This window comes from Zalophus californianus, chromosome 9 (assembly GCF_009762305.2).
Source record: "Zalophus californianus isolate mZalCal1 chromosome 9, mZalCal1.pri.v2, whole genome shotgun sequence".
In the NCBI taxonomy this organism is placed as follows: Eukaryota; Metazoa; Chordata; class Mammalia; order Carnivora; family Otariidae; genus Zalophus; species Zalophus californianus.
In genome coordinates, this window is record NC_045603.1 from 58,539,543 (window position 1) to 58,565,465 (window position 25,923).

At 47.0% G+C, this 25,923-nt stretch overlaps 2 protein-coding genes across 3 annotated transcripts in view; one reads left to right on the plus strand and one right to left on the minus strand.

The window, feature by feature from the left end:
* Nucleotides 1-11,701, plus strand: part of LOC113921547 (SAP domain containing ribonucleoprotein) — a 45,793-nt gene extending 34,092 nt beyond the window's left edge. Inside the window, exons 10-11 of one of the 2 annotated variants that reach the window (XM_027592359.2) lie at nt 8,542-8,631; nt 11,414-11,701. In XM_027592359.2, coding sequence (XP_027448160.1) covers nt 8,542-8,631; nt 11,414-11,455 — 132 coding nt within the window. In that variant the 3' untranslated portion in view covers nt 11,456-11,701. The remainder of the gene's footprint in view (nt 1-8,541; nt 8,632-11,413) is intronic. The other variant, XM_035729140.1, reaches the window with a different exon arrangement.
* A 4,264-nt stretch (nt 11,702-15,965) lies between these two features.
* Nucleotides 15,966-25,628, minus strand: GDF11 (growth differentiation factor 11). The gene is made up of 4 exons (XM_027595557.1): nt 25,190-25,628; nt 19,867-20,264; nt 18,962-19,343; nt 15,966-16,762 (listed from the first exon to the last, which is right to left on the minus strand). The coding sequence occupies exons 1-3, from the start codon at nt 25,626-25,628 to the stop codon at nt 18,963-18,965; spliced, it is 1,218 nt and encodes a 405-aa protein (XP_027451358.1). The 3' UTR covers nt 15,966-16,762; nt 18,962.
* Between the last annotated feature and the right edge of the window lie 295 nt (nt 25,629-25,923).

A 25,923-nucleotide genomic window follows, 5' to 3' on the forward strand; every position in this document is an offset into this window, starting at 1 on the left:
AAGTGCGCTCCTTTTGGCAGAGCAAATAACCCTGGCACACTAAGCTTGGAGTGGTCTTCTTTATTGTATTCAGGGTAAGACTAGTAAGTTTTGAAAAATGTTCTCTTGAATTTGTATCTTTTTTTTTTTTTAAGTTATGATGAAGGAGATTTTTTTTTTTTTATGAGGTATCTAGAGTAGTCAAATTCATAGAAAAAGAAATAGAACAGTGGTTTCCAGGGGCTGGGGGGAGTAGGAAATTGGGATCTGTTGTTCAACAGGTATAGAGTTTCAGTCTTGCAAGATGACAAGGTTCTGAAGACTGGTTGCACAATAATGAGAATATCCTTAATATTACTGAGCTGTATATTAAAAAATGGCTATGATGGTAGATTTTATATGTATTTGACAATTAAAAATACAAATTAAAAATTAAAGCTTAAAAAATGAACTAAATAAAAGCTTTCCCTGTGGGAGTGGGTGGATATTATCTGAGACTCAAGACTGTCCAAGATGAAGATCCCTTTTTCGAGCTTCATATGCAGCCAGGGGTGGCCACATAATTGAGTTCTGGCCAGTCTGTTCTGTGGCAGCTGTCAGCACCTGAAGCTCTGCACCTGGACAGAAGCAACTGGGGTTGCTTCTCAGTGTCAAAATGACAACTCCTCCAGACATTAAGTGAGATGTTTCATTTTTACTGCTCTAACTCCAAATGGCGAAGTTTAGGACAGCTTGTAGAAGCTCACAGGGAGGTTGTCAGCGCCCAGTCGGCCCGCAGTGTTGGAGCAGTTCAGAGCCCGGCAGTACTTGGGCATGGCTGTTCGATCCTGTTGAGTCCCGCCCAGTCTGCAGTCTCACTTTGGTTCTTGCCGAACGCCGCCGAACCCGGCCCCGCCCGCTCTCCCGAGATTTTTTTTTTTTTTAAGATTTTATTTATTCACTTGACAGAGAGATAGCGAGAGCAGGAACACAGCAGGGGGAGTGGGAGAGGGAGAAGTAGGCTCCCCGCAGAGCAGGGAGCCCGATGCGGGACTTGATCCCAGGGCCCTGGGATCATGACCTGAGCCAAAGGCAGACACCCAACGACTGAGCCACCCAGGCGCCCTAGAATTTGTATCTTGAAGAAGCAGGTTGGGTTTGGAAGATAACAAAGCTACAGTCTGCTCCATCTTGGGTAGAGATCTTATCCTTGGAATTCTTTGCCATAGAACGAAACATTCACTTTAGAAACTATCTATGATGTTCAGGCTGCCAGTTGTTGCAGCTGATCTTCCATTTGGGACTTAATTCCTGGCTACAGTATATATGCCATAGAAACCATTCACAAGAGTCCTTAATTTAAAATTTCTAGTAATAGGGATGCCTGGGTGGCTCAGTCGGTTAAGCGTCTGCCTTCGGCTCAGGTCATGATCCTGGGGGCCTGGGATCGAGTCCCTCATTGAGCTCCCTGCTCGGCGGGGAGTCTGCTTCTCCCTCTGCTGCTCCCTCTGTTTGTGTTCTCTGTCTCTCTCTCTCTGACAAATAAATAAAATCTTTAAAAAAATAAAATAAAATTTCTAGTAGTAACTTGGTGCTTCCTTTCCCTCTCCTTTTCCTTCTTGGGGTACTGAAGTATTTTTTAATTAATCCCATTATATTTAGAGAAGAATAAGTTCTTAAGGGACCAGCAGCAACCCTGTAACTAACTGTACTTTTTTAAGTTTCTGCCTTGGGATCTGGGTGTTGGATCCTTGTCTTTGGATCTTACCTCAGTACTTCTCTCTCACCTAAATACTTCTGGCTAATAGCAAATATTTTCAAAACCGCTTGCCAGAGAGACTACACATTTAGCTCCAGATTTGTTTTTTTAAAGATTTTATTTATTTGACAGAGAGATAGCACAAGTAGGCAGAGCGGCAGGCAGAGGCAGAGGGAGAAGCAGACTTCCCACTGAGCAGGGAGCCTGATGTGGGGCTCGATCCCAGGACCCTGGGATCATGACCCGAGCCAAAGGCAGACACTTAACCGACTGAGCCACCCAGGCACCCCATGGCTCCAAATTTTAGAGCTGTCAGTAGAAAGAGGAAAACAGTTAGAAGTGTTTATAGTGATTCACAGGGTTGAGAAGATAAAAACTTACAAGTTGTTCAGCAAAAACATAATTACTCTACATCTGGGGACCAGAAAGAAGATTTCCCCATGGGTCCTCATAATGCAATAATGCAATGAACAATGGCATGCATCTTTATTGTAACTCAATCTTAAATTCATAAGTCCCATGAGGTTAAGGATCTTTGTTTTATTCCTCTCTGTTCCCAATGCCAGAATAGTGCCTAACCTAAGGTAGACACTCAGTGGATATTTGAATGACTAGTGGATGAATGGATTAATTTTGAATGGATTAATGGTGTTACTTAAAATGTTGGTGGAAACTGATGTCTGTAATTCATTGAAAGCAATTCATTTGGGACCTTTAGAGTACCTAAGATTGGATCTGCAGAGTTAGAGTTTGGATCCTTGCTCTGTTCCCTTGGATTATTACCTAGATTTTTTTTTTCATTAATTATTAAGTTTCATGAAATCAGTAAAGTCTGGCAGCATAGATTTTTTTAGGGTTTCAGAAGGAGAAGATGGTTAATAGTACCACTGGTGGAGAAGACTGTGGTTGGCTGGTTACTTATTCTGCCACTTTAACCCTAAATCTACTTATCAGTCCAAATACTTACTTGCCTTAGAGCTATGGGAATTTTCTTGTTGTCTTGGTAATGGGTCTGATTCTTACCTACTTTTTTTTTTTAACTTTTATTTATTTATTCATTTAAGTAATTGCTGCACACAATGTGGGGCTCAAATTTCACAACCCTGAGATCAGGAGTGACATGCTCTTCTGACTGAGCCAGCCAGGCACCCCAAGATTCTTACCTACTTTTGATGACTTTGCTTTTTTTTCTTAGTTAGTGATTCATCAGTTGCATATAACACCCAGTGCTCATTACCTCAAATGCCCTCTTTAATGTCCATCACCCAGTTATCCCTTTCCCCTACCCACCTCCCCTCCAGCAGCCCTCAGTTTGTTTGCTAGAATTCAGCATCTCTTCTGGTTTGCCTCCCTCTCAATTTTCATCCTATTTTATTCTTCCTTCCCTTCCCCTGTGTTCATCTGTTTTTTTCTTAAATTCCACGTGAGTGATATCATACGGTCTTTGTCTTTCTCTGACTTACTTCGCTTAGCATCATATCTTCTAGTTCCATCCATGTTGTTGCAGATGGCAAGATTGCATTCTTTTTGATGGTTGAGTAATTTTCCTTTGTATATATGCACCACGTCTTTATCTGTTCCTTTTTTTTTTTTATGTTATGTCACCATACATTACATCATTAGTTTTTGATACAGTGTTCCGTGATTCATTGTTTGCGTGTAACACTCAGTGCTCCATTCAATTCGTGCTCTCCTCAATACCCATCACTGGGCTAACCCATCCCCCCACTCCCCCCTTTTTTCCTAAGATTTTATTTGAGGGACGCCTGGGTGGCTCAGTCGGTTAGGCATCTGCCTTCAGCTCAGGTCGTGGTCTCGGGGTCCTGGGATGGAATCCTGCATCGGCCTCCTTGCTCAGTGGGGAATCTGCTTCTCCCTCTGCCTGCCCTTCCCCCTGCTTGTGCTCTCTCTCTCTCTCTCTCTGACGGATAAATAAATAAAATCTTTTAAAAAAAAAGGATTTTATTTATCTTGAGAGAGAGACAGAGCACAAGCGGGGGAGAGACAGAAGGAGAGGGAAAGGGACACACAGACTCCCCGCTGAGCAGGGAGCCCCTTGCAGGGCTTGATCCTAGTGCCCTGAGATTATGACCTGAGCCAAAGTCAGACACTTAACTGACTGAGCCACCCAGGCGCCCTTGATGACTTTCCTTCTAATGTAGAAGATGAACGAATGACATTGTTAGCTTCAAAATTTTGTTGGTGTTTTCACACTTTGAAATTTCAAAGACCAGGAGAAAGGTCGCAGTAGAAATAATAGCTACCATTTATTGAGTACTTTTATGAATCCCTATATTCTGAGCCGTGCTTTCACACATGTAATTTGTATCTTGGGGCAGCCTTGAATGTCTCAATCTTTTCCTCCAGCAGGCATTGTTTGCTTTATGTTGCCTGAGGATTTTCCAAATATGAAAGGGAAACAAGAAGAAAAGTGAATTTGAAAAGTTGAAGATATTGTCTGAAGAGCTCAGTTTAGAATTATCTTATTCCAAAAAAAAAAAAAAAAAAGAATTATCTTATTCCATGATGGAAAATACAGTGATAGTGACTCATGGGGGTATTTGGCTGTATTATGTTCTGCTTTCCATCCTGTGCTTTGTATATGGGCTCTCTCCTCTTTTGCACAACTCTTTTTCTCATTTTTATCCATGAACTTTTAAAAAGAAAAACAAGGCAGCTATTGGGAGATAGGAGGATTATGTATGCTGAAGTTACTGATGTCAGTTAGTTGGCTTGCTATTTAAATTTTGAGTGAGAAGATGAGCAAGTAAAGTAAATGGATCAATCTGAACATCCAAGGCCTGTGTTTAGTCAATGAAGACAGGTTCCTCCTCTGGTTTTGAATGCAGGTTGTATGTTTTGAGGAGTTTCCACTTGATAGGAAATAAGGGCACTCCAGATTCCAGCACAGTTCTTCCCACACAGGAGCATACATGGGAAGAAAAAAGATTTGTTAATGGTTAAGGGGTTGTGGGAGGGAAGTGGAGGAGGATTGAAGAAGGGAAAGGTTTGCAAATGCATATGACAGTGAGCTAGAGGGGTCAGTGCTGCCTGCAGATGCACAACCCCATTTGTGCACTTGAGCATGGCCTGAGGGAGCATTGGCCTGATGAATGCAGAGAGAGATGCGTTTTGATCGAGGTAATTTCCCTCAGATGGGTCTCACCATCCCATGAATCAAAACCTGTCAGCAAGGAGCTAAAGATGGAGTGAAGTTTATTGTACGTTTGTTTCCATGCGACACCGTCACGCTAGAAGGGTCAAGTGAGAGAGATCATTAGAACTGTGTTGATTTACTGGGCCTGTTGTGCACTTTCCCTGCAGGGCAAGGGGGAAAGAGGCTTTAGGAGGGAAGCTGAGGGGCTCTGGGTAGGGAGGGAAGGGCAGGCATGCACAAAATAAATAAAACCCTCACTGGTCTCTGCGGGTGAGGGGTGGGCAGGCTGTTTGTAGGGGGGGTGGGAGGATCTGTATTGTATTTTTTTCCCTAGAGACCCTGGTAGATTTGTAGCAGATGCTCTGCCTGGATGTCCAGGAGAGACACCAAAGGTCTGATTAAAAAGGGAAGCTCATGGGGAACTCTCTGACCTTAGCCTTAGTGGCTAGAGAAGTGTACCCTCTCTTCTTTCCTCCCTCTGTCTTTCCTCACCTTTGAGCTCAAAAGGAAGCACAGAAAATTTAATTTGGAAGTCAAAATCCCTATTTCAGGTTGTAGCAAAATAGAGAACCAGAGAAAAGGCTGTCCCACACATTCTAAATAGACATAGGCTTTGTGATGAGATTTGTGAAGGGAGTGGCCCCAGGGTTTGTGCTGAAAAAACATCTGGGTTTTGAAAGTACCATCTCCCTCTCTGTGATTTCAATTTGCTGAAATAACCCTACCTCTGAACTGAATGAAAATAAGTATGTAGTTGGGGCGCCTGGGTGGCTCAGTCATTGAGCGTCTGCCTTCGGCTCAGGTCATGATGCCAGGAGCCCCAATCGGGCTCCCTGCTCAGCGGGAAGCCTGCTTCTCCCTCTCCCACTCCCCCTGCTTGTGTTCCCTCTCTCGCTGTGTCTCTCTCTGTCAAATAAATAAATTAATTAATTTAAAAAAAGTATGTAGTAGTAGTTCAGCAGTATAGGGTCTAGTCCTGCCTTTCCTCAAGAAGGATATGGGATGCTCCTTTTATTACTCCTAACACTCTGCTTGGCCTGGAGACTTAGTGAAATGGAAATATTTCATCTAGAATAGTCTATAGAGATTCTCATTTTGAGTGCTCCATATTTATCTCTTACTTTATCTTAATGGTGGTAGACAAATTAAAGAAAACTTTTCCTAGTAACTTTGGTAAGGAAAAATATACGAGGGCTGTGTTCATTGGAAATCTTCCTAATTCTTTTATTACAGTTCAACAGATGGAGTAGGCAGTTAGGCAAAATTAGAAACAAATTCAGTTGAGAAAATCTTTAGTGCAGGATTACAAACTGGAGTCCTTTCCCTAGATCCCAGATAGTTATAAACTGGGGGCATATGTTATGGTAGGAAGGGGATGGGGTCCTAGCATTGACGCAGGTTATTGGAGTGATATGGAAGTGGTCGAACTAGTTTACAGCTGCCTTTAGCCAAGGATCCTAGTGATCCTTTTTCCTTCGGGAATTAAGCACTTCTTCCATTCTGCTACTATTCTTCCAAAGAAAGGGTTATGTGAGATACCTGAGGAGATGGTAAATAAGTAAAATGTCCTGGATTCCATTCCTGGCTCTCTGCCACTTACTACTTGTGAGACTGGGCAGGTTACTTAGTTTCTGCAAGTCTCCTATCTATGAAATGGGTTTAGTCGTAGGACCTACTCTGTATGTCATAGTGCCTACTATGTTTGAGATTATTATAAGAAGTAAATGAGGAGTGTCTGGCTGGCTCAGTTGGAAAAGCATGCGACTCTTGATCTTGGGGCCATGAGTTCAAGCCCCGCATTGGGTGTAGAGATTAATAAAAATAAATAAATAAATGAATAAACCTAAAAAAAATAAGTAAATGAGATATCGCATGTAAAGAACTTTGTACAGTACCTGGCACAAAGTGAGCACCCAGATGTTAGTGACTGTAATATTATTCATCATTATTTTAATTTTTTTAAAGATTTTATTTATTTATTTGTCAGAGAGAGAAAGTGCGCACAAGTAGGGGGAGTGGGAGTGGCAGGCAGAGGGAGAAGCAGGCTCCCCACCAAGCAGGGAGCCCGATGTGGGACTGGATCCCAGGACCCTGGGACCATGACCCAAGCCGAAGGCAGACACTTAACTGACTGAGCCGCCCAGGCATCCCTAATTTCTGATTATTATAAACAAGAATAGTTTTTTGGGGGGCACCTGGATTGCACAGTCGGTTAAGTGTCCAACTCTTGATTTTTTTTTTTTAAGATTTTATTTGAGAGAGTGAGTGAGAGAGAGAAGGAGCAGGGGTAGGAGCAGAGGGAGAGGGAGAAGCAGACTCCCCACTGAGCAAGGAGCCTGACTTGGGCTGGATCCTGGGACTCCCAGATCATGACCTGAGCTGAAGGCAGACACTTAACTGACTGAGCCACCCAGCCCCCCTCCCTACTCTTGATTTTGACTCAGGTCATGATCTCAGGGTCCTGGGATCAAGCCCTGCATTGGGCTCCATACTCAGTGGGAAGTCTGCTTTAGAATTCTCTCCCTTCCCTCTGCACCCCCCCCAGCCCCCCCCAATCATTTCAAACTATTCAGAGCCTTCTGTGACACTGCTGGGCATTCATAATGCTTGGCTTTCTTTTGTACATTCTTCAGAAATACCACTCTGGCCTCTTTCCCTTCCATCCCTTGGCAAGTAAATGGAACTTGTAAGCAGTGTTCAACAAGTAGTTTGGGTGCCTTTTACCAACCTTTTGTCCTCAGATGTTACTGAAGCCTTAGTGTTCCATATCTCTGAACCACAAGAATTTCTGCAGAAATTTGTTGTATGGGTATTTCTTATGTTTTCTTGATTCCATGTGTCTTATGAATATTGAAGTACTACTTAAAATTAAGTTTTTAGTCATTTTTTTTTAAGATTTTATTTATTTATTTGACAGAGAGACACAGCAAGAGAGGGAACACAAGCAGGGGGAGTGGGAGAGGGAGATGCAGGCTTCCCGCGGAGCAGGGAGCCCGATGTGGGTCTCAATCCCAGGACCCGAGATCATACCTGAGCCGAAGGCAGACGCCTAACCACTGAGCCACCCAGGCGCCCCAATTCTTCTTTTTTTAATACATACATATTTTATCTATTTATTTGAGAGAGACAGTGAGAGAGAGCACGAGCGGGAAGGCGGGGTAGAAGCAGACTCCCCGCTGAGCAGGGAGCCTGACGTGGGGCTCAATCCCAGGACCTTGGGATCATGATCTGAGCCAAAGGCTGACGCTTAACCAACTGAGCCACCCAGGAGCCCGTTTTTAGTCATTCTTAGGGACAACATACTATATGCTTCCTTATTCAGGTCCCTATTTTTTGTTTGTGTGATCCTTACTTTTTGGCACAAGGTTGGCTGGCATATTGTGACCATTAAGTTATAATTTCAGGCACACCTGGATGGCTCAGTCATAGTCTGCCTTCGGCTCGGGTCATGGTCCCAGGGTCCTGGGATCGAGCCCCACATCGGGCTTCCTGCTTAGCAGGAAACCTGCTTCTCCCTCTCCCACTCCCCCCTGCTTGTGTTCCCTCTCTTGTTGTGTCTCTCTGTCAAATAGATAAAATCTTAAAAAAAAAAGTTATAATTTCATTCTCTTTTATCTCATGAGTGGGAGGCTAGCTTGTTTCAATTCTTTTCTTTGTCCCTGAATAGTCTGAAGATGATGAAAAACTGAAAAAGAGGAAGGAGCGATTTGGGATTGTTACAAGTTCAGCTGGAACAGGAACCACAGAGGATACAGAGGTAAAATATACCTAGAGTGCTTCATAGAGCCCTTTCTTGAAAGGAAGTGAGGGTGAAGAAATGTTATTTCCCTGGCCTACTTCTTAAGTGCCCAAATAATAAGATCTTTTTATTCTTTGCTTAATATCTGTTTTCTGGATAAAGTAGCCACATTGAATTCCATCAGTGTACTTAATTCGGTGTTAGAGCCATTTAGCCTAGAAAGGAGCACAAGATTTGGAATCACAAAGGCTTGGATTTGAAAAATGACTCTGCCACTTAGTATTACTTCAAGTTAGGCAGTTCTCTGAGACTCAGTTTCATCATCTGGGAAGTAGAGATAATAAATACCTACCTCGAAGTGTTATTTTAAACTTGAAATTATTTTATGTAAAAAGGGATGATACTATGTAAAATGCTTGACACAGAGCCTGTCATATATTTAGTAAGTAGCAGTGTCTCTGATTATCTGCTAGCCATATTTCTTTGATCATTTAATGAAGGCTTATCCAACTCAGACACAAGTATAGTTGTGCCTAACTCCCCTCTGGAATTACCTCAATGGACTCAAATGAAACCTCTTGTTCTTATCACTTTATTTATAACTAGTTTCTTAAATGAAAAAGTGGCCTTTTTTTTTTTTTAAACTTGTGTTTATCCATATCCCAGCTTCCTTGGGAGTAACTCACATTAACTGAGACCCTGAGCATTGGCAAGACTACTCAGAGTTTTGACAGACAACATTGATTTGGTGATTTAAGAGTATATCTATAAGGGCGCCTGGGTGGCTCAGTTGGTTAAGCGACTGCCTTCGGCTCAGGTCATGATCCTGGAGTCCCGGGATCGAGTCCCACATCGGGCTCCCTGCTCGGCAGGGAGTCTGCTGCTCCCTCTGACTCTCTTCCCTCTTGTGTTCCCTCTAATTCTCTCTCTCTCAAATAAATAAATAAAAAGCTTAAAAAAAAAAAGGGTATATCTGTAATGGCGGCACTGGCTCATTTGGTAGAGCATGTGACTCTTGATCCTGGCATTGAGAGTTCCAGCCCCATGTTGGGCATAGAGATTACTTAAAAAAAGAGAGAGTATCTATAATGGAGACCTAAAGCGTCACCTGTGGTGTACATAAAGAAGAGTTGAAATAGTGAATATGTTTAGAACTCTAAAAATTTCTTGGGTGGTTGAAGCATTTGCAATGTTCTTTCTTCCTTTAATCCAAATTTACTTCTTTCCATCTACTTCTGGAGATGGCTTCTGTTTGTTTTAAGGTAGGCTCCACACCTAGCGTGGGGCTTGAACTCACGACCCTGTTCAAGAGTTGCACGCTCTACCAACTGAGCCAGCCAGGCAGCCCTGGAGATGACCTTTGAAAATCTGTTACCTCACACACTCAAAATCTTATAAAGTCTTTTTATGAATAAATATCAGAACGAGTCTTGTAAATAAACACTGAAAATTTTGCAGTTTGATCAGTTTACATCTCCAGTAAGGAAGAAACTTGAAAGACTTTGTATTCTTTGTGCTACTAATTCAGGATAAAACATTACCTGTTGTAAGTATCAGCTTACTTATTGACTTGCCAGGATGAGCTAGAAGTAAACTTAAAGTCTTGTTTTAATTCTAGTAAAGTTATTCCCTCTTTGCCAAGGAAACTGTTGAACCAGTCAGGTTTTTACTAAGGTAGTACATTTGGCTTCTCCAAGATAAGGCAGATGATTTTGTTGGTTGGCAACAATAGTAGCTTTTGTTGGGAGAGTCAGTGCATGTAAGGGAGTAGTAACTTCAGAGGTTGATGGAGTTCACATGAACCAGATGACTAATTTATTTGATTCCAAAGAATTGTGTCAGTAATCCAGGTAGAGTGGGCTGGGCTTAAACACACTCATCTTTTCTTTTTAAATCTAAATTATACCTCCTGTGTGAATGGAATGGAAAAAAAAAGTCCCTGGGTGCCTGGGTGGCCCAGTCAGTTATGCATCCAACTCTTGATTTTGGCTCTGGTCATGATCTCGGGGTTATGAGATTGAGCCCCGCTTTGGGCTCTGCACTGGGTGTGGAGCCTGCATAAGATTCTTTTTTCTCCCTCTGCCCCTCCCCTACCTCCCTCTCTTAGAGAAAAAAAGTCCCCTCTTTGCTGGGGGCAGTGGTTAGAATGAGGATGAAGGACTCACCCCTGTTTTCAGGCACTCCCAGAACAAAAAGTCTTTCTCTCCTCCCCCACTTCTCATTTTGTGCCTCTCTCCAGTGCTGACTCCCTTAAAGAGATCCATGTTGAGGACTCCCCTCCTTCCCATTTACTCTGTTGGCACTGAAGATTTATATGCCTCTCTCTGGATTTGGAGGTCCAAGGAGTAGTTCCTGCTTGGGTCTTACTGCCTAGGGAGGCATCCCCTTCACCTTCTCCATGAAAAAATAGCATCAGTCAACCCTTTGTCCTCTGAGATCTCCCATCTCTGCACTGACTGGAAGATTCCCCAGTCTGTTCAGAGTCCATTGTTTCCAGACTAACTCGATATAAGGCTGAGTAGCCCTCTCTCCTTCAGGAATCTACTATTACTCTCTTCCTCCACTTCCCCCACCCCCTACTCCCTGCAGTCTTCTCCCCTTCTTTCCCACCAAACCTCCCCAACTCTAACTGGATAACTAGAGAGATTCAGGAATGAAATCTCTGGCTGCCAAGTGTGAGCCTGTGTCTTCCCTCCTTGGACCTTATGATAGTTCATGTGAGTTTGGATTAAAGCAGCCAGGAACCCAGGCCACTGTTGTCTTGCAATCTAATTTTTTTCTTCTTCCTTCTTTCTCACAGGCAAAGAAGAGGAAAAGGGCAGAGCGCTTTGGGATTGCCTGATGAAAAGCTCTTAATGCTTTCTGTTCTCCAGTGGTTTCCATCTCTCTGACTTTTCTTGGTCATATGTATACCCAAATGCACAGTCACGTGCCTGGGTTCTGCCTCGCAGTGAGAGAGCATGTACCCTGGGTACATCCAGGAACTTCAGCAGCAATTTGACTCATTGCTGTTCCAACTTTAAGGTGGTTGTTGTTGTTGTTTTTTAATTATTATTTTGCTTGTTAATAAAAAACAAATAGAAAACAATGTGTTTTATAAGGTGCTCCTTTGGGTTCTTAGAGCCAGATTAGACCAGATAAGGGGTGCTTCAGGGACAAATATTACAGGGAATTAGCCATAATGCCTTCATTCTTTAGAAAAGAGAACAAGGAAACGGATTTGAGTCTGTTCCTTTAGGCCTGTTTATTCCCTTCTCTCATACTCACAGGCATCCTTATACTTTTTGTCCGCCATGAAGAGGCCAGTTTCACCCTGAATCTTTGCTTCGGCAGGTTGGCATGACCCATTGGGGTAAAATAGGGGGAACACTGAGTTTTAGGTGTAAAGGATATAAATATAAGGGCTGATGATTGCTAGTCTGTTATGGAATGGAGTCCAGAAGGGCTCTGTTTTCAAGAGTGACCTGGTGAGATACTGTCTGGTTTCAGCCAAGGCCAATATGTAGGACCCTGTTGGTTGTGCAGTTCAGGAAAGGAGATGGGCTGGGTATGCCTCAGAGCTAGAAGAAAGTGTAGGGCTTCAAAGCATGACAGGATGTTAAAGGTGTTAAGTATTGTTGTCTAGATTATTGGGAATATGAGCAGTGGACTGGGGACCTCTACTTTTTTTTTTTTTTTAAGTTTTGTGTGTATGTGTGTGTAAGTAATCTCTACACCCAGCATGGGGCTCAAACTCAGGACCCCAAGATAAAGAGATTAAAAGCTGCATGATTTTCGACTGAACCAACCAGGTGCCCCTGGAGGTTTCTATTTTCTTTTCTTTTTTTTAAAGATTTTGTTTATTTATTTGACAGAGGGAGAGATAGAGAGGGAACACAAGCAGGGGGAGTGGGAGAGGGAGAAGCAGGCTTCCCGCGGAGCAGGGAGCCTGATGGCGGGGCTCGATCCCAGGACCCTGGGATCATGACCTGAGCCGAAGGCAGACGCTTAACGGCTGAGCCATTCGGGCACCCTGGTTTCTATTTTCTAATCGAGTCCTGTGCTAGTTTGTCTTCTTCCATTACAGAAATATACAGTTTTAGTCTCAGCGTTTCTTAAATATTACCAAAATCCGTTTTCCTTGCTGAGCCTCCTACTTAGAAAGGTTTGACTCTCTCCAAGCAGGCTGCCTATTTGCATTTAATGTTTCACCAAGGTCTGAGACATGCTACTTTTCTTTTTGGGTATGTTGGTGTAGGGTTTCTCCTCTTGATCTTTATTTCTGGACATCTGTATCAGGTTGGTTTTTGTTTGTTTTGAGAATTAAGAGCCTGGCACCTTACCTGAAGACTTTGATACCTTGATCAGATCCTGTGTTGCTGTGGTGTAATTCCTTATTTCCATTTCTACTATAACCTGTCTGGTTTTGTGATTAATAGAATAGAAAAGTAATGGTTTGATCCCCTTCTTAACAAGAATCTCTTTCCACAAAGTCTCTTTGGTTGCTGAGTAGGGCAGGGACCTAAGTTTAGATGCTTTAGGAAAACTGTGCCTTGGAGAGCAGATGCAAAGATTGCCCATTTATTGTGAATTTTGCCCCAATTTGATTTTGGAGAGGTGAACAAAAGGGAACACTGGTTAAACATTTCCTTCCCTCCCTTCCCTCTGGCCCCTTCTGTTTGCCTGCCTTTTCTTTTCTCCAGGCCCTGATCTTGAGGCTAACTTTTCTCTCTCTCCTCTATTTCTCTCTGAAAACAGAACCACAGGAAATTAGTTGTTTTGTAGCTTGAGAGAGATTATAGATTCAGTAAGGGTTTTCTACCCAAGGATGGGAAAATAAGAAATAGGTAAAGAAATAGAACACTGGGTCCTTCAGAAGTGTTCTTCACTTTGTCTCTATCTTCTAAAACCTTCCAAAAGGGTATTCAGCCTTACCCCAGGATTCTCTTTCTGAAGCTTAATCATTCTTTCCCCACTCAACTCACTACCCCAAATCTTTGATACTGTTTTTTCTCAATTTGTGGATTTTTAAAAACTTTTTTCATCCTGTTCCAGCAGCTGTTCTGTCAATAAGTCTCTCACCTCCAAGTCTGATCACCAAATCCTCCTCTTCCTGTCTCATGGTAGTCATTCCATGCATACTTCTTGAGCATGAACGTTCAGGATGCCTATGTCTTTTTTACTAATTCAGTCTTAAAATAGTAAGTCCCTTTAAAAGCATCCAGGCTTGCAGTTCTTTATCTGGGATCCAAGTACCCTTCCTTCCTATCCCCCAGTCGCCCTGGTGTAGTTGATCTAGGATTCATATGCAGTTAACTGACTCCAGTCTTTTCCCTGTCCTGAAGCTGTGACATTCTCTGCATACCTGGGAGCTCTTAATGAGGGAGTCTATAAAAGATATGGAGGGAACTAGCTTCCTCAGCTGTAAATCTGCACCTTTTTATGGTTCTCTAAGAACCATGGGATCGGTCTCTTTTTCTCCACCATCACTCTAAATTGCCCTTCCCCCTACCCCAACTCTTGGGAACTTTTGAATATACAACACTAGAAGCTTTTGTAGGGGTGAGAGCTATAGGAAGGAAGATGTGAATAAGAGCAGGACTTCTTGGGGTTGAGTCCTATTGCCATGTCTGACACGAGAAACAGATGAGGGGGAAGGAAGGAACTTATATAAGGGAGAATAACTTTTTCTCTATTCTCTTCCATGTGGACCTCTGACAGACAATGTTGTCCCCTCTGATTATTGAAATCCACTAAAATGTAACCTCCCCTTCTTGCTACATGTCCACATTCTTGTTTTTTGTTTCAGAGGGATTGAAAAATAATGGCAGGTTTCACACCTTTGCAGACCTTTTGTGCCCAAGGTGGATCCCAGCTTTCTCTTTATTTCTTTTCTTGTCCTTTGCTTTCTTTGCCTTTAGTTTTTCGACTTCTTAGATTACTATTAATAGAGTAGAATATTGTGTGGTACTTAGGTGTAATTCGTTCTAAGATCTAGCTCTGCTGGCTCTGAGACTGGACAGATCATTCCATGACTCTTTCCAGACTGTACGGACAGCAAGTGACCCTATTGTGAAGGTTGCTCTGAGAAATGATAATAGATTATATACTCAGCACAATTTGCTTACCATAGTTTGCATAGTAATCATTCAATAAGCTCTTTTACTAGGTGATTTACAGTGGAAATACTTCTTTTCCCTGAGTAGGTTCCAGCCAGAGGGTAGGGAGGGAGCTGAGTGGACTCATTTGAAAGTGTTGGGGGGGGGCACTGCATGTATAGGTGCATTTAGGGGTTTTGAGAGTGGGAAGAGGTGGGAGTCCCAGTTGCTCCTTTACCCCCACCTCATAGGCAGGAAATCTGACCTTGTAGCCTGGGGCATCGACTTCCCTGCTTCTGCCTCACTACAGATCAGAAGCTGTAAATGCTACTGCCTGCTGGTTCTTAGCTTGGGGCCCTGACATCCAACAAACAGGCCAAGGAACAGTATAGGATAGCTAGCTACTCATGCATTGGGTTGGAGGTTGTTTAGGGATAAAAGTCATCTGGCAATCTCTTCTGGGTGTCCTTTCAACATAGGAAACAGTGAGCAGTGAGGGAGAAAACTATTTTTAGCTCAAGCCAAAAGCTAGGAGTAGGTGTGGATAAAACAATTCCTTGGGAAGATACCATGTGTAGCACTTTTATCTTCCCTCAACCTCACTCTTGTAGTTGGTCTGCGGTGGGGTCAGTCTACTGACAGAACTGATAGGACAGGGAGAGTGTGGTGGCACACTGACCCCGCAGTGGCCCTGGCCCCCATTATGGATCAGGTCAGTGTGACAGGAGCTGTCCTTGTTCTTTTTCAAATGTGAGTTAGGCAAGATTCTTTTGTTTTAGGTACATGGGAGACATTTTTATGGTGAATCAGACTATTTGAGATGCCTAGCCATCTTGGTACATTAACAATTTGAATGGCTATGTAGGTTTGGTTTGTGCATTTTGGTGAAATTTAGTTAAGGAAACAGGATCAGGGAACTATGGAAGAATGGGACTGACATTAGCTGGATTGTCTTAAGAGAAATTTTAGATCCTCTGTTATGTGGAGGCTGGGAGAGGGTTTTGGTAATCTTTGGGACTGTTTTGGGTCAAGTTTTCCAGAGAAGAGTTGTTCTAGGTCCCCTCCCTTTCCCATACTCTGCCCATCCGCCCTTGGACTATATGTCCTCACCCTCATTCCAAATGCCCCTAGTGTTTTTTTCTTGCTCCAAAGAGCCCCATGTTCTTATTCCTTGAGCACAAGGTTTCATCCTTTCTCAGATCCTCTTTTGTTCCTGGTCTCCAAGGTAGAAATGTGGCGCTTGATTAGGGAGAAGAGTTCACCACTGAATTCTAAACTCTTTGACTGCTTTTATTTATTTATTTTTTTTTCAGGTTCAAGTGCTGGATTGTGTCATGTGACCATCCCAAAACTCAGAGCACCCTATGGCCATCTTTGCCCTCTGTCACATAACTTGAAAACTGCCTGATGGCCTTTTTGCAATGGTTCCCTCCAGGAAGCCTTGATCTCAGTGAAGAAGTCCTTTCCCGGCATTCCAGTGCCCCTGTCACCCCCATACTCCTCAGTCACCCTTAACAAACAAAGGCAATCACACACATGGTGTAACAAATACACAAAGTAAATAATAATTACACTACTTATGATCAGAGGGGCACTGGCCAGGTCCACACACATCATAACGTGGGAGAAGGGTTGCTAGTTCCCACTAGGTTGCTGGACTGTGCCCCCAAGCCTCTTTACCCATGCCTCTTTGGGGGTGAGGAGGACCAAGGGAATGAGACTTTAACTCATAATTTATGTTCAGAAGAAAAAGACCCTCCCCACCCACAAAGGTCTTTACTTGGTGGTGTTAAAGGGGCATATTGTAAGTGTCCCCCAAGTCTAATGCTCCAGCTCTCTAGAATTTGTAGAGGGAAGTCACCTGATGTCTATTGTCCAACCCCCACCCTGTGCCAAGATCAAGAGACATGAGCATTTGATCTTGGAGGAGACATCTTCTGTTCTTCTCTGTTCCTCTCCTTCAACCAAGGAAATGTGAATGGTGTTGATGGTCAGGTGTATCTTGTTCTCCAAGGTTGGGGTAGAAGGATGGAAGAACAGGGCCAGAGAGGAGAGGCTGGGGGTTAGCGTAGCTGTTACATGGGAGGCAAGTTGAAATGCTTAGCCCCTGCCCATTCCTGTACCAAAATACCTCAACTCACTTTTCCCTATGGGAATGGGAAGAAGATACTAAAGCTCACCAACATTACCTTCCCAAGGGTGGTCACATACCTTTGCCCCTTTCACCATCTGGGCCAGACAGGAGAGTCATCTCTTAAGAACAAACCTTCCAGGTCAGCTCTCCAGGTCAGGCTTTAGTTCAGTACTGTTTGCGTCAGACCCATAACTGCTGGCTCTACTTAGAGTGACAGTTTTGCTGAAGGTTCTGGACCTACTCTCTTGACATCCTCTAGGCTCTTGCCTGGAGCCAAGAGGTCTGGTGGTGAGGTATGGATAGGGTGTGGATCAGGAGATTTCTCAACTCCTTAGCTTCAGGCACTGTCTGTCTGAGAGGCAGAGGGGAACTTGTACTCTGAAGCCTGTGACTCCTCTAAGCCTCACATCTCTTCACCACTACTCTGGTGCCCTGGTTATCTGTTCCACAGCGAGAGGTATTTTATGTCCATAAAGTGCCCGTGGTAAGTGCTCAGAATTCATCTCTTGGCTGTGGCGGGTGCTGCTATTTCTCATTCCATCGAGGGGAAGAAACTGAGGCACAGTGAGTCCAGAGGATGGTGGGTCAGGATTGTGGGAGGAATGAATAGGCCCAGCTAGTAACTGGGAGTGGCGACCAGTCCCTGCCTGCTTCCTAGCCTTCCAAACCAGGGAGTCTCCATCCTTCCAATCCTCTGCTCTAATTGGCCTTGTCAGATGCTTTTCCCTTCCCCACTGTATTGTCCCCTCCCTGCTGCCAGGTACTGCTAGATTCCAAAAATAAAAGATAAAAATAATTATAGACACTCTGCTCCCTTGTTCTCCCCCCTTCCACCCTGAGCTTTGGGGTTGGGGGAACTAGAATGTCCCCCCTCCGGAATCCCTTCCATCTTGGTCTGCTGGCTCTATTCCCTAGCCCAGAGCAGTGATTTGGATTCAAATGCCCTGTAACCTTCAATCTCCTTACTACTCCTTTCTTCACCCCTCCTAACCCTTCCCAGACCTAGGACTCTGGGATCTCTATTCCCCTTTTATTGACCTGAAGATAGAGGCTGGGAGTAGGGGTATTCCACAGGCTCTTTGGTCTCTCTCTTGGCTGGGGGGAATTTGGGCATATGTGGGCCACACCCTCTGGCTAAATAACTCAGGACTATGAGGGTAGATCTGAGGGTTAGTTTAGTGGCTCTCATATAGATTCTGGATGTTGAGGGCTCTCCCCTCCTCTTCCCTCCACCCCCAGCTCCTAAACCCTAACCTCGTACTGTTTCTGTGACTGCTGGAATTCAGTTCAACCCATTTGGCTCAGGAAGGTCAAGTTGGGTGATTATGGGTTGGAAACTTTCATGTGTTAGCCCTCTTGCCCTCTGCTCCCATTCCCAACCCTGGAGGCTTTATACAAGTGCTTAAATAGGTGGGTATTGAGGGAGAACAGGGCTTTGGGGAATAAGGGAGAAATGGGGCACAGTGGGCAGGGGCCCTTCTATTTCAGTAAAGCCAAATACCAAAAAATGAAAAGTCACAATAAATAAATAAATAAAATTCCCAAATCCTTACTTTTGCCCCTGCCCTCACTTCCCTTCCCTGGCCACTGTTGGAGGGAGAAAGGGAAGAAGCTAAGAATGGATTTTTGATTTCCTCCTACTGAGAATGGTAGTCAGGGGATCTCCCCAAACCATACCAAGCCCCTTACCTTGCCAGTGGAAGAAAGGAGGCTGGGTGTGGGGCTTTCTCTTATTACTCCATTTCAGCCTCTTTCTCATCGTTTATCTCTGCCTGGTCTCTGTCTCTTCTGCCTCTCTCTCCCTTTGCCTTCTCACTGCTGCTCTTTTTGATCCTCTGTCTCTATCCCTCTGCTCTACCTCTGTCTCTACGTCTCTCTGTCTTCTTGCCAAACCTTCTCACCTGCAAACCTCAAACACTCCCCACCTGACCATGCCCCCTCTTCCCCCTGTTCCCCAAACCTCTCACCCGTCAGTCCCCACCTGCCTCCCTCTGTTGTATTGCACACTGCTTGGGCAGGGAACAAGGTGTGATGTTCATGGGAAGAGGTGGAGGGAGCTCTAGGGCCTGGGGGTAGGGGGGTCAGGGCTGGGGGTCTAGGGGTAGGGTCTATGGGGGAGGTATCCTCTGTCCCCCACCTTAGGAGCAGCCACAGCGATCCACCACCATGCCAGGGATCTTGCCGTAGATAATCTGCTGCTTGTCATTGAAGTAGAGCATGTTGATTGGGGACATCTTGGTGGGAGTACAGCAGGGCCCAGCAGAGCCTCTTGGATTAGCCTGTTGCACCAAGTGGGTGTGCGGATACTTTTGCATGAACATGTACTCGCACTGGCCAGAGCAGTAGTTGGCCTTGTATCGTTTAGGCGCGATGATCCAGTCCCAGCCAAAAGCCTCAAAGTCCACTGTGAGGGGGTATCGGCAGCAGCGGGACTCACTCGAGTGCTCATCACAGTCCAGGCCCAGGTTCCGCCGGGACCGTTTTGTGTTCTCTAGGACCCGAAGCTCCATGAAAGGATGCTGGGGGTGAGGGAGAGGAGAAAGAGATGTAATAGAGCCCTGAAGAGTGCTACTCCCTTTCCTTTCTCATCTGCCCCTCAACAGGGGCATCAGAACAGAGACCATTGCCTTCTCAGCTTTTCCCTTGCTCCTATGCCCAGCCCTATCTTCTACCTACTTTTTTCGCAAGCTAGCTATCTCTCCTTCAACTCACCTCTAATTCTCTCCTGGCAACCTGACCCTGATCAGCCCCCTTGGCCCCAGGCCTAATCAACAGCCCATTTTTGTGTTTTCGTGGATCTCCCATTAACACCACCCCAAATCCAATTTCTAGCTGTTTCCTGGCTTGTATCTGAAAAATGATAGCTGCCACTCCCCACCCTACCCACCCCCCAAAAACTGCTCCTCTAGAATCAGCTCCTGGCCCCTGAGAAATAAGGCTGGTGTCCCGCCCCTTCTCATTCCTGATCTACCTTTTTCCAACATCCCACCTCCTCAGGGCCAGGTTACACATATCTGCCACCATCTCAGGCTCCCTGCTCACCAGCCCCTCAGCTCCCGGCCCCAGGGAGGTGACAGCCAGGTCTGTGCCACTGGGATCAAAGGCGTTGATCTCGATGCCCCAGTTGCTCTGTGGCTGTCGGAACCAGCTGTGTAGCACTTGCTTGAAGTCGATGCTCTGCCAGTGGCCTGAGCGTGAGTGCAGCTCAATCTTGAGTGAGCGGATACGGATGTGACGCCGGCCTCCGCCCCCTCCCCCTGCAGTCCCTTCCCCCGTTAGGGGTTTCAGTCGCAAGATCTGCAGGTAGACTGTGGCTGGGCGGGGCACCGGCCGTAGATACACCCACAGCTGGGCCTTCAGTACCTTTGTGAACATCACCTTGGGGCTGAAGTGGAAATGGCAGCAGAGAGGGCTGCCATCTGTCTGCACTGCAGGGTCCGCTGATAAGAGAGAAGGGGCACAGCATCAGCAAAGGGTGTTTGTGAAGGGCGTCAGCAGCATTCTGACATTGTGACAAGTGGCACTGGCAACTTGGACGACTCAGCTTGAGTTTTCCAGTTCTTTACCCTTCTCCTGTGTCTGTCTTGTTGACTACTGTGTCACTGTTACTCAGAGCAGTGCCTCCTTTCTCTATAGGATGATGTCTCTATCAGGCCTTTCTGATCTGCATCCATTCCTTAGTCCATTTGTCCTAATACATAGGCCACCCCCCCCCCGCCAGATAACCTGCACAGAGAGTTATTAGGGATATCCCCTCCCACATGCAGCCTACCATTCCCCCAACATGTAGGGCTCCAAATTTTCAGAACTTTGATGCTCTTCATAGAAGCCAAACCTCATCACACCTGCTGTTCTCAGGGCGCCTTGCCCCATTTCTGCCCTGTTTTGTATGGTGACCAGGTGGAGCCTTGGTACAGCCCCCATTCCCAACCAGATGATCTCAAGAATGGATAACCAGGGTCCAGATAGGGAGCAGGGGCTAACTGTATTCCATGAGGGAAACCAGAATTCAGATCTAGGCTTCTTGCATCATTCCTGCCAGAAACAATACACTCAGAAGAATGGATCAACTCAAGTGCTGACTCTTGTGCATCTGACTCTCCAGACCCTTGAACCTGAGAACAAGTTTCCTCAGCTGTTTCCTCCTCATCATCACCATTATTGCCTCAATTTTTAAGGAAGGGAAAAACTACCTCCATGTTGTTTACTCCTATTGCCCAAAGCTTCAGAAATAAAATTCAACACATCAGATCAACTGCAATGTCTTCTTTTCTCCCCTGTGCTTCCTTTGGTTTCTCAGTCACGTGCCAGTAAGTCTTTACAAAGGTTTAACATCCCAGCTTTACATTTTGGCCCAGTACATCTTGTTCTGGACCAGAAATTGACCCTTCTTGGGTCAAAAGGCTGATTCTCAGCATCTGCCTCTGCTTCCATTTCAGCTCCTCTGGGTTCCCCTTTCTAATCTCTTAAGTCAGTTAGAAAGGCCCTAAATCATGTTTCCATTGGATAGGAATATCCATTTTCACTCTAAATAGACTGAGAGAACAAGAGTCAGGAATGAGCTTCCAGAGCTATGTAAGTATGATCAGGAAGTCCAGGCCCTTATGTATCACGCCAGGTCTTGAGTTCTGTATAATCATGGAGGACTTAGCATCTGTTGTCTCCCATCAGCACTCCCCCACCCCAGAAGAAGGAGGATCCTCCAAGTGAGATGAGGAGGCAAGTGCTCAATGATCTTCATATATTCAGGAATGAGACACAAGTTTCCTCTGGTAGCTTCCTTTCCCTTCGTTCTTCTCTGAGGTCCCAGGGCACTGGTAGTCCTCCCAGTTATTCTGCTCGAGCTGCAATGCTGGTACAATGAGGGAGGATTCAGGGAGTAGAGATTCAGAGATTAGGAGAGTAGCTGGTGCAGGGAAGCTGCCGGTGAGATGGGGCTACTGTGCCTAATTTCATAGGGTTGTCTTTTTTTTCCACCTGTCTTCATTATTAGCTACTAATCTCCACGAGGGTGGAGACTTGTCAATACTGTGTCTGTTCTGCTCACCATTATAGCTTTAGTGCCTCTCATATTACCAAACAGTGTTTAGTAAATGCATGCTGAATGAACTCCCTAAACTCCAAATCTTAAAATATACAGGCAAGTGCCTAAAAGTTCTTTCTGGCGTCTAAACACTGTTCTTTGACTACAAAGTGGGTTTAATCACTGCTGGACTCCTCATTAACCTGTATCTGACCTTTCCCACCAAACTTCTCAGTGATACAGATAATAATTCTTGTTTTATAGGAGTGCTGAGCACTAAATAAAGAATGAAAATAGTAGTAGCTTTCAATAAATGCTGCTTTATTGTTAGGTTTGTAAGCTCTAAGCATACTCCTCTACCTAAGCTGACCCAAGGTTTAGAGATAAGGGATTGGGCACTAGGGCCCAAGTCTTTGGTTTCTTCAGAGTCCCCCATCCCTACCCCAGGGAATCACCATACACTTCTCTCCCAGGGGATGTGGGGACAGTTGGTACTAGAAGGGGCCAAGATGGATGGGGAAAGGGAAAGGGGAAGAGACAGGAGAGAGACTGGAGGTGGTGAGGGAGATAAGAACGGAGAAGAGACTGTTAGTGATGAAGGCAGGTTGGAAGAGATAGTCAAGAAACCTGGAAGAGAAGGAAGGGAGAGAGGAAGATCATGGTAGGGGGAAAAGAAATAAGCTTGGGAGTTGAACACTGGGAGAGAAGGGGGAATGTGAAAGGAGTGGTTGGAGGCTAAAAAGTGAAAGGAGGAAGGTAGCTAAGCCTGGTGGGGTAAAGAGAAAGGGTAGAAAGATACAGAGAGAGGAACAAAGAAGAAGCAGGTAGTGCCACAGAGGAAAACGAGAGGCTGGAGAGAGTCCCCAATACACAGATATAGGCCCAGCTCCCAAGGGGAGGGGAAGGAGCCACATCTGTGTTGGATTGATCGGGTTGGTGGCAGGCAGCAGGTCAGGTTTAGTAGGCGGTGCTGGTCTGGAGAGAGGTCATTGCACTATTTTCAGCAAAAGCCCAACCCCCTCCCAGCTCACCACCTCCTCCTTCACCCCCCCCCCCTCACCCCCTACACACTCTCCTTACCCAGGCTGGAAGGCCTAGGGGCAGGAGGTTGGGCTGAGAGGGCAGGGGCCTCTTGGTGTAGGAGAGGAGAGAGAAACTGAGGGGCTGGGCTTGGCTCCCAGAAGGGCAAGGGGGCTGGGTTCCCAGGATGAAGGCTGGGGTGGGAGAGCCTGAGAGGGTGGAGGGAACTAGGGCAGGCACTGCAGCCTAGGAGAGGTGGGGGCTGGGGTCCAGGGCTGAGTGCTGGGGGAGGGGAGGAAGGGGGAGGGGAGCGGAGGCCATCTCTGCTGACAAACACCTCCCCCGATTAGCAGAGCACAAGTCTCTTATTAAAGCGGGTCCCTGGGGATTAGACTATAAAAGTCTCTTTTTCCTTTTCCCCTCTCTCCCTCCCTTCCCCTCCGCTCCCCCTCCCTCTCAAAAGAGCTCAGCTTGGCTCTTAAAGGGGACGTACAATACCTGGCTGGAGACCCAGTTCCCTAGTTATCCAAGTCCTGAAGTAGAATGAGGGCGGAAGTTCGGGTAGAACCCCACCTACTGGTGTCCTTCCTGGTCCCCCCCCAAGCCTAACCTGCACTGTCCGATCCATGCACGCAGAGTGTATTCACTCCCTACATCCCCATTATGAGGACTAACTCTGGGCTCAAGCCGGTTGGTTAAGGGATGCTAAGGATAGAAGGAGGCAAGGGGAAGTCCACAGCTCCATCACTCATTCTGAAACTCCTCACACACACTATACCACACAGACCAGAGTATCTTTTTCCTCTGTACCCTTCATCTTCTTCCAGCATACTCTTTTTCAGAATTCCTCTACAACTGTTTCATAGAATCCCCACCCCCACCCCTGCCCTCAGTCAATCTTAGATTGACCCTAGCTTCTATAAAGCAGAAACCTTAAGAACACAAGGGAGACTGAGGAACCCAGAGAGATCCCAGGCTTTCACCAACCACCACCACCCTCAGCAAGTTTCCTAGTCCTTGGGTTTTCTTTTCTTTATAAGCCTGGCCAAGTATTGTGCAGTTAGGGTCTGCAGAAAAACTGGTGGCAGTATGAGGCACTCAGCCTCCCAGATGCACACCTGGGTTCCTGTGCCTCTCCCATGGGGGTGGGCCACTAGGAGTCCACCTCAGCCCCCAGCTTTTTATGACCCATCTGCCAATAAACCAGTCCCCCCCTCTTCTGTTCAGAGCCATAAAACTGAACTATTGGGGGGGAGCGACTTTGCCAAATCACTAGGGAATAAGAGAGGGCCTGGTTCCCTGGAGTTGGAGCAGGGAAGGGGTGAAGGGACCTCAGTGGGGGAGGGGAAAGGGAGTCATCTGACCCTAGGGAGAGCTGGGGGTGGGGTGGGGGGGTGTTGGCCTGGATTTTCCAGGCCATAAAATTTCAAAGCAGCTCAAGTCTATTAACATGTTCATCTTCCGTTTGGCCAGGGGCTTGAGTGCCTGGGTTCCCCCACCCTCCTTATCTATTTCTTTCTTTTTCTCCCTAGGTCTCCCTCTCTCTCCTCAAGTCCAGTTTTGAGTAGGGGCGGGTGAATAAGGAAAGGAATGATAAGCTTTGAGTAGCCAAACGGGTGCCCTTAGCCCCAGCGCAATGGAGTTGAGTTCTCTGAGCCCGGTCAGTACCGAGAAGGCATAGCTTTCCCAGCCCTTTGGGAGACCGGGTGTCAGAAGGGCTCTGGTGAAATGGGTGCCCGCTGGGCTGCCAGGAGAGACACCGGGCTGTGGGAGGGACCTCATTCCTGCTGGAGGGAGAAGAGCACTCAGCTCTCTGCAGCCCGGTGGGCGCGTTGCGGAGCAGAGGTGGAAGGGGTGGAGAGTGGCCAAGGCCACTGGGAGCAGAGAGCTCTGCAGCCCGTCTGGGACTGGGGAGGCGGGGGGGGTCCCGAAGCGTCCCGATTCTGTTCTCCAGCCTCTCCTCCATGGCCCTTCAGGACTGAGTTGCTGCCCTTTCCACTCCGCTGCGAATGGGCTCCAGCTTCCCCACACTCCCCGAAACACGGGTCTTTTTTGCATGCCCGGGGTGGGAGGCGGTATCTCGCAACCCTCTCTGTTTGCCCTCCCATCTCGGGGAACCGGAGTGTGCACACAACTCTGCAGCCCGTCTCCACCGCTCGAAAAACTTCTATGGAGCAGCCCCCGCCCCCCAATCCGTCAAGTTTTCGCAGAAAAGGCTTCTGGGCCGGAGCAGCCGGGAGCGCCCCGCTTCGGAGCGGGAGGCGCTCACTTTCCCGGAGCCGGAGCCAGCACCCCACTGCTCGCGCCCCACCGCCCACTTACTCTCCTGGGCCATGCTAATGACAGTCTCCGTGGTGGCGTGGTACTCGTCCTCCTCCAGGAAGTCCTCGGGCTGCAGCGCGTCACCCTGGAAGTCGTGTAGGTCCAGGATCTGCTGCAGCGGCGGCGCCTTGGGCAGCAGCTGCTTCACCACCTCGCGGCTGATGTTGGGCGCCTCCTTGAGCCGCAGTTTGCTCAGGATCTGCGACTTGATGCTCTCCAGGCGCAGCTCGCGGCTGTGCTGCCGCCACACGCACACCGGGCAGCCGTCGGGCTCGGGCGCCACGGACGGGGCCGGCCGGCTCGAGCGCTCCCCCCCGGCCCCCGCCGCCGCCGCCGCCGCCGCCGCCGCCGCCGCGGGGCCCTCGGCCGCCTCCCCCCGGGGCCGCAGCTCCAGGGCGAGGAGCAGGAAGCCCAGCAGCAGCGGGGCCGCGAGCACCATGCTGGAGGGGAGGGGAGGGAGGACTGGGGGGCGGGGACGCCGGAGTCCCGCAGGGAGGGGGCGGAGGGAGAAGGGAGGGAGGAGGAGGGGGTCCGGGCGGCGCGGGATTGGGGGCTGCCCGGCCGAGGGGGGGCCGGGGGGGCCGGGGGCGGCGGGCGCGCGGGCGGGGCGGGCGGGCGGCCGGGGCGGGCGGCTGGGGGGGCCCGAGCCCGGGCCAGGCCCTTTATAGCCCCGGCCCCCGTGTCGTCAGCGGCCGCGATTGGCTGCGGAGCCAACAAAAGAGGCAGCGCTGTCA